Source organism: Nilaparvata lugens, chromosome 4, assembly GCF_014356525.2.
Source record: "Nilaparvata lugens isolate BPH chromosome 4, ASM1435652v1, whole genome shotgun sequence".
Lineage (NCBI taxonomy): Eukaryota > Metazoa > Arthropoda > Insecta > Hemiptera > Delphacidae > Nilaparvata > Nilaparvata lugens.
This window is the reverse complement of record NC_052507.1, coordinates 12109442-12125298: the sequence shown is the minus strand read 5'-3', so window position 1 is coordinate 12125298 and position 15857 is coordinate 12109442. Positions and strand designations below refer to the sequence as shown.

Sequence of the window (15857 nt, the reverse complement as noted above, 5' to 3'; positions counted from 1 at the left end):
TCCAATGATATGGGCATATTGTGAGATCATCTAATATATAGATTCATTCCGAACCTTCAGCATTTTTTGGATGGAAAATATTGATTGATAAGGAATAAGAATTTGTAGTGAATTCTACTATATGAACCGATAATTGAGTAATCAACAGGTATTCACAAGTATTTGCCCAATCTCTATTATTGTGAATATCTTCACGTTCTTCATTATCCATGATCGCATATGCAATCTTTTTGTGTAGTTGAGAAGTTGATATTGTGGTAATTATTCATATTGAATGAAAAAGACTAAGAAATTGTCAAAAAACCACTGATTTATGGTAAGGAACCAAGGAAGTGGTAAGGAAGTAAAAACCACTGGTATTTATGCTAAATCAGTGGTTTTTGACAATTTCTTAGTCTTTTTCATTCAGCATATGCAATCGATAATAATGTTATCTGTTACGTTGTAATTAGGCCTCAAATTCATGAAAATTCAAAACATTTCTACCGTTGATAATGATTGTGTTCACAGTGATCAACAATAACACTTGAAAGACAATCTCTTAATCACATGATATGACAACTGCCCAACAGCAACAGTATGTATTCTCCACCAAAAATGGGATTGTCTTGTCTCGGCCAATCCCAGCCTTTCACCTCGATACCTCCTCTGTTCAGCCAACTACCAATCATGATGCTCCATTTTGTTTACCTTAATGGAAGGCTGTGGTTGGCTTAGACAGCACTCACCTTCGGTAGGCGGGATATTCAAACTAAAGCAGTAGTTTTTTTCATAAACTTACTACTTTAGTTTATGAAAAAAACTTTTTTTGTTGTAAACTCATTGATCTATGTATTGGAATTACTAGTACAATATTATTTTTTATCGAAATTCATGATTACTTGAAATTCATCGAAATTCACTTCTTATATTGCCTTAATTATATTGTACTTCTTAAATGTATTCCTTACTCTCCACATGTTATTTTCTTCTCCTTCTTCTTTCTATTTCTCTTCCTCTTCCTCTTTTTCTTATTCTTTCTCTTCTCCAATTACACTTTCTTTCTCTTTGTCAACTCTTTTTCTTTTTCTATCCAACTACTTTCCATTCCTCTTCTTAAACTATTTCACCTCCTCTTTCTTATTCTTCTTTTCGTTTTTGTTCTTCCTCTTGCATGATTATGTAGGTCTATTATTAACTCATAGACCAATACACTGGTAATAGAGTAGATCGATATACTAATAATACTTGTGCCCGGTTGCAGAAAAGCCAGTTAAATTTAATTCGTGATTAATTCCATGAGGACCAATCAGAGAAAGTTATTTCGAAGCGAAGGCTTTTCTGATTGTTTCTCGAAAAATTAATCACGATTAAAATTAAACCTTTTAATTTTGCGCAACCAGGTCTTAGTGTTTATTAACCCAATCCTAATTAAATACTCTAATAAGAAATTTATTACACTAATTGTAGATTAGTGTGAAATCGAGTATAACTATACTAAAATTTGTATAAAATGGAGAAATCTAGGCTAATGTCTCCCTCTCTCTCTCTGTTGCAGCTGGAGCATCATGTGCACTATCGTCATCTTCGTCGCCGGCAGTTGTCCACTCTGCCGGGGCTCGAACTGGAGCTGCTGGAGCCACGGCAGCTCGACTGCGTCACTCGAGGCATCTGCTTGCCAGAGCACCCCCTCCCCCACCGGGGTCCCCCCACGCTGAAGCCCTCCGATCTGAAGATGGCTACATTGATGCCACTAACAGCCACTACTCTATGGTGAGTCAGCGATTCATTCATTATTTTATTCATTCATCAATGATGAAACATTCAATCATGAAAATCCTTCAAAATAGATAGAAATCATTAGGACTCAACGTTTCCACTATAAACGCGAAAATATGTTTCAGAGTAGATTAAAATATTAGTGGCGAAGATTGTTTTAATTTTCGGAACAAAATATTTTAAATTAATATTTATTTTACAGTTTTGAGTGCCAAATATAAATAATTTTGTTATCAATTCGGATCTTAATCTTTCTAAATTCAAAATTAATTGTTTCAAGTGTTTGTGTTTTGTTTCAATGTGGAAGAAGTTAGTGAAGAATTGGAAAGTCGCACATAACCTTTATTTGGACAATTTATTTTATGAAATTGGGATGAAAAGAAGTTTTGGACTGTAGTCTGTTTCTTTGTCCTTAAGTTGATTGTAAATGATGAATAAAATGGTACCAGCATGTGAATATAATGGATGAAGACAGGTTCTCAAATATTTAATTCATTCTTCAATGATAAAAGAAGATAAGCATAGAAATTCTTCAAAATAAATGAAAAACATCAAAACTTAATGTTTCCTCTATGGACGAAAATATATCTCAGAGTAGATTAGAATGATACAAGCATGTGAATAAAATGGAGAAAGACAGGTTACTATACTCTGTGCAGAATTACTTCTTACTTGGGATGGACATGCGCAGCAGAGAAAGCATACAGCGGGAGGGATACAGAGGCGCGATGTTGCCGTTTTGAAGCGGCCAGCGTTCTCCAACTTCTAGTGACTGTTCATGTGCTCATGCTACACATGCGAAGTTTCCTGTCTGAAAGCAGTCAGACGACTGACAAATTGGCAACTGCGCTTCTACCTATGACTCTATTAATCACTGTAATTGGCTGATCTCCCTCCATTTCTCTGCACTGCATATTCCTCCAAGTCAGAAGTAAATTTCTATGGAATATAAAATTGGTGCTCAACTACAACCCAGAAGGCAAGAGAGATCGAGGGCGTGCATGGAAAAGATGGTTGAATATGATAAATAGATAGAAATTATACTCGTCAAAAATGAAAATACAGTTTGAAATACAAATTCGAAATAAAAATGGGAAACAGAAAAATTATAATGAAAATATAAATGTAACAAATGTACTGTGTGCAAAGAAATATATTTCCGTCCGCGCACATGAGTATCAAGAAATAAGCAGTTGAATCTAGAAATTTAATATGAATAACAGAACGGAATATAAACAAAAATGTTATAGAATACTGAAGGCCGTTTGCACAGTCAAAGCTTAAACTGAATTTAATCAACTGGTGGCTTAAACTAAAAATGGACCACATTATAACGAACGAGACTTGATATGGATTTAATCCAGTTTAAAATGAAATTTGGTTTGAACTGATATTGTGCAAACGGCCCTAAGATAGAAAAAGAAAACTTGAAGTAAACAAACCGAGTTTGAACTTTCTGAACACAGTAGAATATCCTGATTTCCGCTGATAGTCGTATTGTATTCCGCTTCTCGGCATTGTGAGATGACGTCATTTGATCAGGGTTACATTTTGTAGATTATGATACCTTAATTCATTTCTATCTAAGTACATGTCGTTATTTGAAAGACAAAATGCTGAGTAAAATTTTATAGACGTATAGTACAATCGGTAGTCAGTATATTTTTGTCTTCAAGAATCGATTGATTTGGGTGCTGTTAGTTCGAAAACTACATAGAAATCTGTCGAGTTTTGATACCATTGATCTTGACGTAAGTTCTTCTTCAATGGAAGTGTTCATACAGTTTTCCTCTAGACTACATCACAAAGAAGTAGATGTGTTATTAATATAATAATTCCAAATTATTCGTGTAAATCAAACTTTGAAGTGACCCAGTTTTCCCCAGTTGATTACTCTGAAAATCCTGGGAAAAACTCGTCGGTTCGTGAATTCCAACTCATGTCTACACCTTGCATTCCGACAGCTTGTACAATTTTCCCAAGATTGCATTTTTCAACAATTTTCTTCGGATCGCAGTTTTCCATGTGGTCACGTGACGAACTGTGAGTTCGCGTGATATCGGAAAAGCGAATTAGAGGAGAACTGTGTGAAAAACTCTGTGAAAAGTGAGTGGAAAACTGTCAGTTGGCGAATTTTCGCTGGCAATTTTCGTCGAAGCGCGCACGATCTGTCAGTCAGCCAATCATACAACTGATTAAAACAATCGTTTCCACGAAGCAAACTGGCTGAAATCATGTTTCTAAATAAGTTTTCTCAGCTTGCGATATTGTGATTCTAGTGAAAAATAGGTAGTTTCGATTTCATGAAGTGTTCTGAAGTGTCAGGGAATACTGTATTCTATATTTTTTGGTACGGAACCTACTCAATCAATCAATTTTATTGGGAAAACATGTTTACATTAAACCCGTGGGTTTTTCAGCAGGTGCCAGATCAAAACAAAATTATTCACAACGTTTAATTAAAATTAATTATAAATAAGATAAAATAGTTTGTTTGTCGTGAATCAAGAGTAATATACAAGAAATTGAATAAAAGGATTACAATCATAATGAGAAATTAAAAGAAACATAATACGAGGGTAGGCTGATAAGTAATGCACACATGCTTGTAGAGCACAAATCAAATAACCCCCAGAAGCGCGCCTGGTGGCATGTGGAAGTTCTATTTATCCTCTACACGGCTGCGTAGTTTGAAGGTGTTGTGTTCATCCAGTTTGGTTTGGTTAGTGAAAGAATGGCGTCGTGTTCTGGTGTTATGTAAACGCGAATTGAACAACGTGCTGTTATCGAATTTGTGACTGCTGAGAAAGTGAATCCCGGTGAAATTCATCGTCGTTTAAAGGTTATTTAATTCTTGATTCTTCTCAATAATGATCGATGAAGTCGTCTCCTTCCTAACGGTAGCACTTCAAATTGTTCCCAGCATTCCAATCAACGCTGTTTATTCTCGTCTGTCAGACGGCGTGGTACCCATCGGGCACAGATTTTATGGTATCCCAATTGTTCAATAACGAAGCCGACATGTTACTTGGATATTCCAACTTGGTTTGCGATATGCTGTTGAGTGATTCGCCGGTCATTTTGAATCAAGTCTTCGACGAGTTTATGATGATTATCGTCTGTGGCAGTGATTGGGACGTACGCTGGGTGTTTCATCACCAATTGAGGCTTTTCCAGGTTGGCAATCTCGAAATTTTATAATTCATCGATTCACGGTAGACCTATCAACAGTATTGTCACAATAAACAGCCTTTAAATGACGATGAATCTCACTAGGATTCACTTTCTCAGCAGTTAAAAATTCGATAACAGCGCGTTGTTTAATTCGCGTTGACATAACACCAAAACACGACGCCATACTTTCACTAACCATACCAAACTGGATGAGCACAACGCCTTCAAACTGCGCTGCCATGTAGAGGAGAAATAGTACTTCTACATGCCACCAGGCGCGCTTCTGAAGTTTATTTAGTTTTTTGCTCTACAAGCATGTGTGCATTAGTTATCAGCCTACCCTCGTAATTAGAATAAAAGAAATGAGGAGTTAATCGAAGAACTTAAAAGGGGTTAAGGGAGGAATGAAGGAGAAAATATCTTATACAATATTAATTATTACAAAATTATTAGTCGTTTAGGCTGGCTTGATAAATAGTTCAAGAGAAAATCAATTTATCAATCAATCAAAATCAATTGATCATGGTAGGTGGAACTTCAAGTTTTAGGACTTGTTTTTAGAGTTAGGACTTGATTAATTTAAAGAATTTGTTTTGGAAACGTAAAGAATTCACAATACTGAATGCAGTACATTCTCAATATCAATCATCCAATAACGATATTATATCTCTTTCAATTGATAGCGGTTCATTATATTGTAATAATTTCTGTGAAATGAAAATTCTACCATGAATTGGATGCAATGAACCAATATAAAGTTTAGAGAGACTCATTAAAGCAAAGTCGAAACCTATCACACTTGAAAGTGATATTTTTGGGAGTCACTTAATTCTTTTACCACCATACTGTATTGTATCATAGAGAAACAATAGCGTAATGTTTATTACGCTAATGTTTATTACTTATGCTATTGTTTCTCTATGATTGTATCTAACTTGAATCTACATCTGATCCTACCTTACTTAGTATTGTGGGTATTGTTGGTATTGTCGTGGTTAAGTGACAGAGTGGACATTACTGTAGTAACTTTGTTAGGTCATCAAAAAAAAGTTATTCCATTCGAATCTCTTCTAAACTTTGAAGATAGATTACTTTTCAGACGTTATTTCAAGATAATTTGTATATCACATATTCAAATTTACTGTACTACAAATTTCCTACAAACTAGCAAATTTCTTGCTGTATTGCTCCTACCTCAATCTATATCTGTTCAACCTTACTTCTATGTTGCTACTATAAACCTACTGTATTACCTTTTCTGTTAGGGCTACTCATAAATACCAAAAAATAAAAATCCAAGTACCCCTTTTTTAAAAACTTCTCTACTCACGACATTTTTTGAGATTTATGTCATTAACAAGATGTCGAAACATGTCGTGAGTAGCCTTTTCAAAAAAGGGCACTTGAATTTTAATCTTTTGTACCTACTGTATTGTTTCTACCTTGAATCTTCATCACTACAGCCCACTCTATATTGTTGTTACCAAACTTTGAAAAGAGATTAGTTCTTAAACGTTATGAGGATAATATATATCACACATTCAAACATACTGTATTACGCCCATAGTAATACACTGGCAAACCCTCACTATATGTAGATGTAGACCTACACTAATATAACACCACCATCCAAGCTTTCCATACAAACCCAAACTTGCACTTTCAATAGACCTACTTCCACGTCAGTCGTTGTCGTGCAATAATCACGAGTCACGGAATCCGTGTAACACGGAACTGCTCGTGTACAACTCGTGAATAACTCGTATGCCGCAAATATATAGGCGGCAACATTGAGTCTATTTTGAACAAAGCCTGTGTGCGAAAACCGACTTCAAAGGTGATGATGACGTCACACATATGACGTCAGAAAGCGCCTAATGAGCGGGACCCAGTAGTAGTAGTGCAATTGCTGTGAGGTTCACGTGAAACTGGCAGCGTTTGTTAAATGGGGAACATTGATGTTGTTTATGAGGATTACTGCCAAACTCATCGGATGACGTTTGTCGGATTTGGGTCCTAGAAACAGTCAGTATATGTTGAATGGAAACCATTAATGTTTTACCTATAAGGATTGCTGACATTTTGGTGTGGAAATGGCGAATAAAGCCGCAAGCAGTTGAATGGCGGGAAGTTTGCAGCGAGGCAAAAGAGCCAAGTGAGCTGCTTAGTTTTCACGCTCGATTTCCAGAATTGGAATGTGTGTGAGACGGAGTGAGTAGAAGGTGCAATGCGTGTGAGGGAGAGAGGATGAGTGTGTGTAGTTTGGGAAAGGGATAGAGTAACTTATGGTCTTGTTTCATACACTTTCATTGCCACACATACGATTTATAATAGAATTTTATTGAAAAAAAACTAGATCCAAGTAGAATGAGAGGTGTAGAAATTTGAGAGGTTCAGGAAATGAAATATTTGAGAGCAAAGAAGAAACTGAACTTGATGTTTGAGTTAATAGAATTATATTGAAAAATCTGGTGTGGCGCACTCACACTAATTTCCTTGCCGTTATGAAAATTTATCACCTGACGCTAGTGTTCACGCGCATAAGAGTCTACTATTCTAAGATCTTAGCCAGCTGGTGACACGACAATAACGCTGGAGACACACGATGTGTGCTATCTCTTCATAGTGAATGATTTAATAGAATCAACAGTTGCCAACAGTTTGCAATTGAATAATCACATTTTCTCGAATTTCGAGCTTATTTTTAATTTTAGGTGAAAATGTTACTGAACATTAATTTTTATAATACATAATACTGAACATAAAAACATTAGAGATTTTTATGCTCAATCTTTTTCACTGAAAGGTTTTTGTTTAAATTGTATCTAAAGCCTGACTGATAATTGGGAATCTAAAATCAAACTTTGCATAGGTGAGGCGGAGCTCCTGAAATTTTTACAGATATGGGACTTGTGGCAGTTGATAGAGCTTATCAATGACTATTTTAGGTATGAATTTGATCAAAATCGTTGGAGCCGTTTTCGATAAAATCGCGAAAAACCCTGTTTTTGACAACATTTTCGCCATTTTAGCAGCCATCTTGAATTGCATTTGATCGAAATTGTTCGTGTCGGATCCTTATAGGGAAAGGACCTTAAGTTCCAAATGTCAAGTGATTCCGTTAATTGGGAGATGAGATATCGTGTACTCAGACGCACATACACACACACACATACAGACCAATACCCAAAAACCACTTTTTTGGTCTCAGGGGTCCTTGAAACGTATAGGAATTTAGAAATTGGGGTACCTTAATTTTTTTCGGAAAGCAATACTTTCCTTACCTATGGTAATAGGGCAAGGAAAGTTAAAATTTGATGTAATTGAGCTAATCGCATTCCATTAGAAAAACTAGATTCAAGTGGTATAAAACTTAGCGTATAAACTATTTAAGAGCCTGGAAAACAGAACATAATATCTGACTTTTTTTAATGTTAATTTATATTAAATCTACTCTCAGAGACTAACTTATGTCTCACATTGATTAACGAGTCTCAACACCTCTAACTCAACACTGTTCGTACTACCTCAAGGAACAGTATTATCCCCCCTTACATTCCCACTATACGTGAATGGTCTTCATCAATTGGATGCTTTAAATTATTCCACAATTTCTTCTGCAACACTGATTGAACTGATTCATTCAATAATGCTTATCTTAGACTGGGGAAAATCAGACAGTGGCTCCAGTATCACATTATTATAATAAATATCTATAATATAATAGAGGGAAGAATTGGTTTATACACGTATGGTATAGGGAATTCACGAATGACTCATCATCATGTCTGAACTACTGGACTGATTAACTTGACATTTCGATGGAAGATTCTCAACTTTTTGTGTAGTTGAGAAGTTGATATTGTGGTAATTATTCATATTGATGAAAAAGACTAAGAAATTGTCAAAAAACCCACTGATTTATTTATATTTAGAAAGACCGGTTTCGGTTATTACACCATTGTCAATCTCTGACCATGTGAAGATTCTTAATTTACCGAGGATGGTAATAGGCCTATTTCAAATTCTTAAATATTTCAGTACGTCAAGTTTCCTGTTTGTCAAGTTCTCAATATTAGTCCCTTGAGGAGCACGAGTTATCAGTAGCTTCTCTTTGTCTCAGAAACAGAGTAACGGCCAGCAACAGTCACAGTTATAACATAGTTATTCAAAAGTATTCTTTGAGTATCTATAGTGAGGTCCACGTTATAATGGTAGTGTATGATTTTCAATGGTGTTGCTATCCTTGTCTATCGTTCAACAAATGTGAAAGAGTTAGGGGTTAGTTTTTATTTAGGTTATATTTAATAATGTTTTATTAGGATAGGTTAGGTTTTTGCTTTAAAATTGCATTATGCTAGAAGGGGCTAGGGTCTAGGTAGAGTTATGTTTTTTGATGTTTCAAAGGTAAAAGGATAGGTTAGGGGGGGTTAGGATTTTTCTTTGAACCACATGTTTGTGAACATGTTCATGAAATGAATCACATGTTTATGTTTTGTTCTGAAGATGACGAATAAATCTAAAGAATTAAATGTGAAAGGGTTGGAGGTTAGGTTTAATTTAGGTTATATTTAATAATGTGTTATTAGGATAGGTTAGGTTTTTGCTTTGAAATTGCAATATGCTAGAAGGGGCTAGGGTGCAGTTAGAGTTATGTTTTTTGATGTTTCAAATGTGAAAGGATAGGTTAGGGGGTTAGGATTTTGCTTTGAAATCTAAATTATTGAATGTGAAGGGGTTAGGGGTTAGTGGTTAGGTTTTTAGGATTATATTTAATAATGTTCCATACGGTTAGGTCAGGTTTTTGCTTTAAAATTGCAATATGCTGGAAAGGCTAGGGTCCAGGTAGAATTATGATTTTGCTTTGAAATCTAAATTATTAAATGTGAAGGGGTTAGGGTTTAGTGGTTAGGTTTTTTGGATTATATTTAATAATGTTTCATAAGGTTGGGTTAGGTTTTTGCTTTAAAATTGCAATATGCTAGAAAGGGCTAGGGTCCAGGTAGAATAATTATGCTTTTCGATATTTCAAAGGTGGAAAGATGGGTTAGGATTTTGCTTTGAAATTGCAAAATTCTGGAAGGGATTAGAGGTTTTTCAAATAGTTATGTTTATTGATGTTTTAAATGTAAAAGGGGAGGTTGAGGGTTCGGTTTTTGTTTGTTTTGAAATGACAATATGCTGACTTAGTTATAGTGTTTTTTAACATCAGTTAAATAACAACTGTTATATTTTATTTTATTATATTTTTCAAAAGTACTCTTCCTTTTATTAAATAAAAATGATAATATATTGATTATTATATTGAATTTAATGATAAATCATCATTGGATAATAATATCTTCATCAAATAGAATGACGATTGGCTCCAGTTACAGTACTCGGTAACCATCATCACAAAGAACGTTACATTCAAAGATCTGACTGAATGGAACTGGAAAAACCCGTTGCTAACGCATGCGCGATACGGTGCTGTCTGAGACAGAGAATGGTTTGTGAGTTATCTGCTAGTTATAAATAAAACTAAGTACCGGTTTCACAAAAGCTGGTTAAATTCCAACCGTGATTAATTCCACGAGAACCAATCAGAGAAGCCGTCTTTTCTAAAAGCCTTCTCTGATTGGTTCTCGTAAAGTTAATCACGGTTAAAATTCAACCGGCTTCTGTGCAACTGGGCCTAAAGCTTGTTACTTTCTCATCGAACAATAATGGTCAACCGCCAAGAGACATGAATTTGTGCTATCTAGTGGCCGAAAATGGAACTAATGTACCATTCTACATAATGTGCCGGAGATATCTTTGGAGTTTGGTTCTGTTTGAAACGCTTAATTAGATGGAATGGAAGCTGCAATTGTTGTCCAATTAATGAGATTACTCAGAATGCAGCGCTCTGATTTGACTGTTGTGCCTCTCAAGATATGAGATATGCATGCTTGATGGCTGGTCATGAGAAAGGCCATTTTCCATTAGACCCACAACAATTCCTCAACACAAGAATAGAAGCCTGCAACTTGAGGCGATGGAACCTGACTCTTAATTGTATTACACGGGAATGCGATTGTGGATTGATTAGAAGAGGTACGGAGTTCGCTAAATTTAGCTCAAGAAATGCAGAGTTATGTGTGGTGATAATGATAATGAAGATGATGTTGATGATGAAGATAATGCTAATTATAAGAATGATATCCCTTGAACTCTCAGACCAGAATTCGCTAAATTTAGCTGAAATACAGAGTTTTGTGTGATGGTGATGACTTTGAAGAAGAAGAAGAAGAAGAAGAAGAAGAAGAAGAAGAAGAAGAAGAAGAAGAAGAAGATGCTGATGATGATGATGATAATGAAGATGATGTTGATGATGATGATGGAGATAATAATAGTGATAATATCCCTCAAAATCCCTCATACCAGAATTCGTTAATACAGAGTTATGTGTGATTGTGATGACGTTGAAGAAGAAGAAGAAGAAGAAGAAGAAGAAGAAGAAGAAGAAGCAGAAGAAGAAGAAGAAGAAGAAGAAGAAGAAGAAAAGAAGAAGAAGAAGAAGAAGAAGAAGAAGAAGAAGAAGAAGAAGAAGAAGAAGAAGATGATGATGATGATGATGGATGATGATGATGATGATGATGTGATGATGATGATGAGATGATGATGATGATGATGATGATGATGATGATGATGATGATGATGATGATGATGATGATGATGATGATGATGATGATGATGATGATGATGATGATGATGAGATGATGATGATGATGATGATGATAATAATAATGATAATGATGATATTAGATATTCAGTCTATGAGTAGACTGAAGGGACAGTTTAGTAAGGGACGAAGGATTGATTGATTGATTGAGTACTTTATTTATGTAGATTACAATATATACTGGCTTATACACTTATATACAATAGCTTAAAATACAGCAAAATTATAGATGAATTAACATAATATAGACTAAGAAATAATTATTGAACTGTATATGATATGAAAAAGCAATTTGTAATATAATAACTATAGATAATAATTATTGTTATGCATCTACATAAATTGGCGGAGCTTTGGACATATCAATGTCCATTCTTCGGAAAGAATATTAAAAAAATATCCTCTCCACTAACTCTCTACCAAATGATTGGAGAGGAGGAGACCAATGGAGAGAGATATGGAACAATATGAGAATCAAAAGGAGACTACATCTACGATTATTATTGAAGAGAGGCGATAGATGGTTATAAATCATTCAATTTCTTTCTGTATAATGTAAAATAACAGCTACAGTTGAAAGGTAGTCATCTAAAGATAGTCAAAGATTAATAATTTTGATACTTCTCCGAGCTCAAGCTAGACTATAGTGAGGTCCATGTTAATGGCAGTGGATAAAGATAGGAGAATAGCGATGCCGATTCCCTGCATTGATTAATTATATTTCTACACTGTCCAAAACATAATTGGCATCGTTGTGGACCTAGAAAAGGATAGTACCACCGGCTTTGTCGAATGATCGACAAGGATAGCAAAACCGAAGTTGATCAAATACTGTCATTATAACGTGGACTTTACTATACCAATTATTGACGTTGGGTGCTACTTAAATCACCAGGTCAGCTATCCAGTGAGATAGAATAATTAATATCCCTTAAACCAGATAACCTGGCATTAGTCTTGTCAAGAAGTGGCACATTTGACTCTTCATACTATGACACATCATGACGCACACTATTGTAGCTATTCTAGTTGAAACTCTACATAAATATCTCACATACTTGTCTTCAAATATTTAGAGTGACATCTACGTATAACATATGCTATAGTGAGGTCCACGTTATAATGACAGTATTTGATCAAATTTGGTTTTGCTATCCTTGTCAATCATTCGACAAAGCCGGTGGTACTATCCTTTTCTAGGTCCACAACGATGCCAATTATGTTTTTGACAGTGTAGAAATATAATTAATTAATGCAGAGAATCGACATCGCTATTCTTCTATCTTTATCCACTGTCATTATAACGTGGACCTCACTCACTATAGTTGAAAATTGGACATAGCTGAGTCTGAGTTTGGATTTGTCAAGCCTCTTAGTTCATAATGGGAAAACGTCAAACCATCAAACTCGCATACTGAGTCTATTATGAATCTAATACTATGAATCTACTGATTATCTACTACTAACACTACTAAGGGATTCCAGGGGATATCATCATTATCATTATCATCATCATCATCATCATCATCATCATCATCATCATCATCATCATCATCATCATCATCATCATCATAATCATAATCATCATCATCATCATCATCCTCATCATCATCATCATCTTTTTCTTCTTCTTCTTCTTCATCATCATCATCATCATCTTTTTCTTTTTCTTCTTCTTCTTCTTCTTCTTCTTCTTCTTCATCATCATCATCATCTTTTTCTTCTTCTTCTTCTTCATCATATTCTTATATTTTCCTTATTCTTTTTTCTCTTCCTTCTCTCACTTCTCCTCATTATCTTTCTTGTCCATCTTGTCATTATTTTATCTTCTTCTTCAACTACTTTTTCTTCTCCTGCACTTTCTCTTCTTCTCCTTCTTTACTTTCCCTTCTTCTCCTTCTCACTTTTCTTCTTGTTCATCCTCCTCTTCGTACCGTATTCTTCTCGCTCTTCCCTTTCTCTCACTCTCCACCCACTCCTCATCACCCAATAACATTTGTGATTCCATATTCCTCTATCGAACCTCTATCATATTGCTCCATCCAATGCTCTCTCTGTTCTCAAAACTTTCTATGTTCTCCAAATGTCCTCGACCTTAAGAGACCCTTTTGTTCGTTCCTTACCCTACCCCTCACCCCAAACCCCCACTTTTCGATTCTTCCTCCTAGCGCTTTCCTCTTTCTCCTTCCCTCATTCCCTTCACACTTTACATCCTCCTCTCCATCACCACAAATTTCTTCCTCTTTCTCTCTCATCCTCCTCTTACACCTCTCTCTCTCTCTCTCACTCTCTCTCTCTCTCTGGAAGAGAGTTAGTGGGATGGATACTTCGAATATTCTTTCCAAAGAATGGACATTGATATGTCCAAAGCTCCGCCAATTTATGTAGATGCATTACAATATTATATATTTCATCTATAGTTATTACAAATTGCTTTTTCCATATCATATACAGCTCAATAATCATTTATTAATCAATTTGTATTTTGTAAATTCATCTACAATTTTGCTGTATTGTAAGCTATTGTATATAAGTGTATAAGACAGTATATATTGTAATCTACATAAATAAAGTACTCAATCAATCAATTCTTCTCTTTCTTCCCCCACTCTTTCCTTATTCTTCTCTTTCACTCCTCATTCGCTCATTCATCAATTCAACTTATCATTCTCCACCTTTCTCCCACATTTTTTTTTCATTTCTCCACCTCTTGCCACATCCGATCCTTCTCTTCCTACACCATCTCCTCCTCATCTTCCTTCAAACCACATCTTATGGACTTTCTCCTTCTTCCCTTCTTTACCATATCTGAGGGACTTTCTCTCACAATAACAGAGGTGGACATTATAACGATATTGGTAAAGGGAAACGCTCTTCCCCTATCATTCGGTCTAAAGTTATCACAAACTAAACTTGTCCTAAGCTCTTGGACTTCCGCTTTTCTTCTCCATCTTCTTCTTCTCCTCCTCCTCCAAATCTTCTATCTACACCTTCTCCACCTTTTCCCCCTTCTTCTACTCTTTCTTTTCCTCCTCCACCTCCTCCTACCTCTCTTCTCTACCTCCTCCTGCTCTTCTTCTTCTATTCTTCTTCTTCTTCTTCTTCTTCTTCTTCTTCTTCTTCTTCTTCTTCTTCTTCTTCTTCTTCCTCTTCTTCTTCTTCTTCTTCATCTTCTTCCTCCGCCTCCTTGTACTACTCCAAATTCTCCTTCTCTTCCTTCTTCTTCAACCTCCTCCTCTTTCTCTTTCACCTCCATATTCCTAATTCTCCTCCCGTTCTTCTTCTTCTTCCTCTTCTTCTTCTTCTCCCTCCTCCGCCTCCCTTTCCTACTCCCAATTCTCCTTCTCTTCTTCCTTCTTCTACCTCCTCCTCTTCCTCTTTTACCTCCATACTCCTAATTCTCTTCCTGTTCTTCTTTTTCTTCCTCCGCCTCCCTGTCCTACTCCCAATTCTCCTCTTCTTTCTTGTTCTCCTCCTCCTCCTCTTTTACCTCCAGCCCATCCTTATTCTTCATCGCTACCCCCTCCACCTCTACCTTCCTCCTCCTCATTCTGGTCCTTCTCCTCCTACTTCTCATCGCACTCTCCCCTCTACTTCTCATCCTCCACATCCACCTCCTCCTCCTACTCCTCCTTTACCTTCCCCTATTCACCCTTCTCCTTTTCCTCCTCCTTCCTATTACACCTTCCACCCTACTCCTCCACCTTCTTTTCCTCCTTCTTCTTCTTCTTCTTTCTCCTCCTCCTCTTCCACCTCCTTCCCATTAAACTCTTCCCCCTACCCCTCCACCTTCTTTTCCTTCCCTCCTCTTCCTTCTCCACCTTCTCCTTCATCTCTCTCCTCCTCCTACTCCTCCATCACCAACCCCTCTTCTCCCTAATCCTCCTCTTTCACCACCTCCTCCTCCACCTTCTTCTCCTTCTCCTCCTTTTCCTTCTCCACCTCCTCCTTCATCTCTCTACTCCTCCATCACCCCCTTCTTCTCCCTCCTTCTCCTTCATCACCACCATCTCCTCCTCTACCACCTCCTACTCCTTCTCCATCTCCACTTCCTCAACAAAACCATCTCTCTTTTTCTCCATCTTCTACATCTTCGTCTCTTTCCTATCGACCACCCCCTTCTCACCGACGCCTTCTCCTTCGCAATAAGCTGTCGGTCCCCACAAATGCAACAGGCTTACCATTATAATCTGCTCCCTTCCTGTAGAATCCCAGCCTG

General features: G+C 36.4%; 1 protein-coding gene across 3 annotated transcripts in view; it reads left to right on the top strand.

The window, feature by feature from the left end:
* The window catches only part of LOC111049323 (DE-cadherin), a 477993-nt gene that overhangs the window by 392492 nt on the left and 69644 nt on the right, over window positions 1-15857 (top strand). For all 3 annotated transcript variants that reach the window (XM_039426678.1, XM_039426677.1, XM_039426676.1), the window contains one exon: window positions 1538-1752. In XM_039426678.1, the coding sequence (XP_039282612.1) occupies window positions 1538-1752 (215 nt within the window). The remainder of the gene's footprint in view (window positions 1-1537; window positions 1753-15857) is intronic.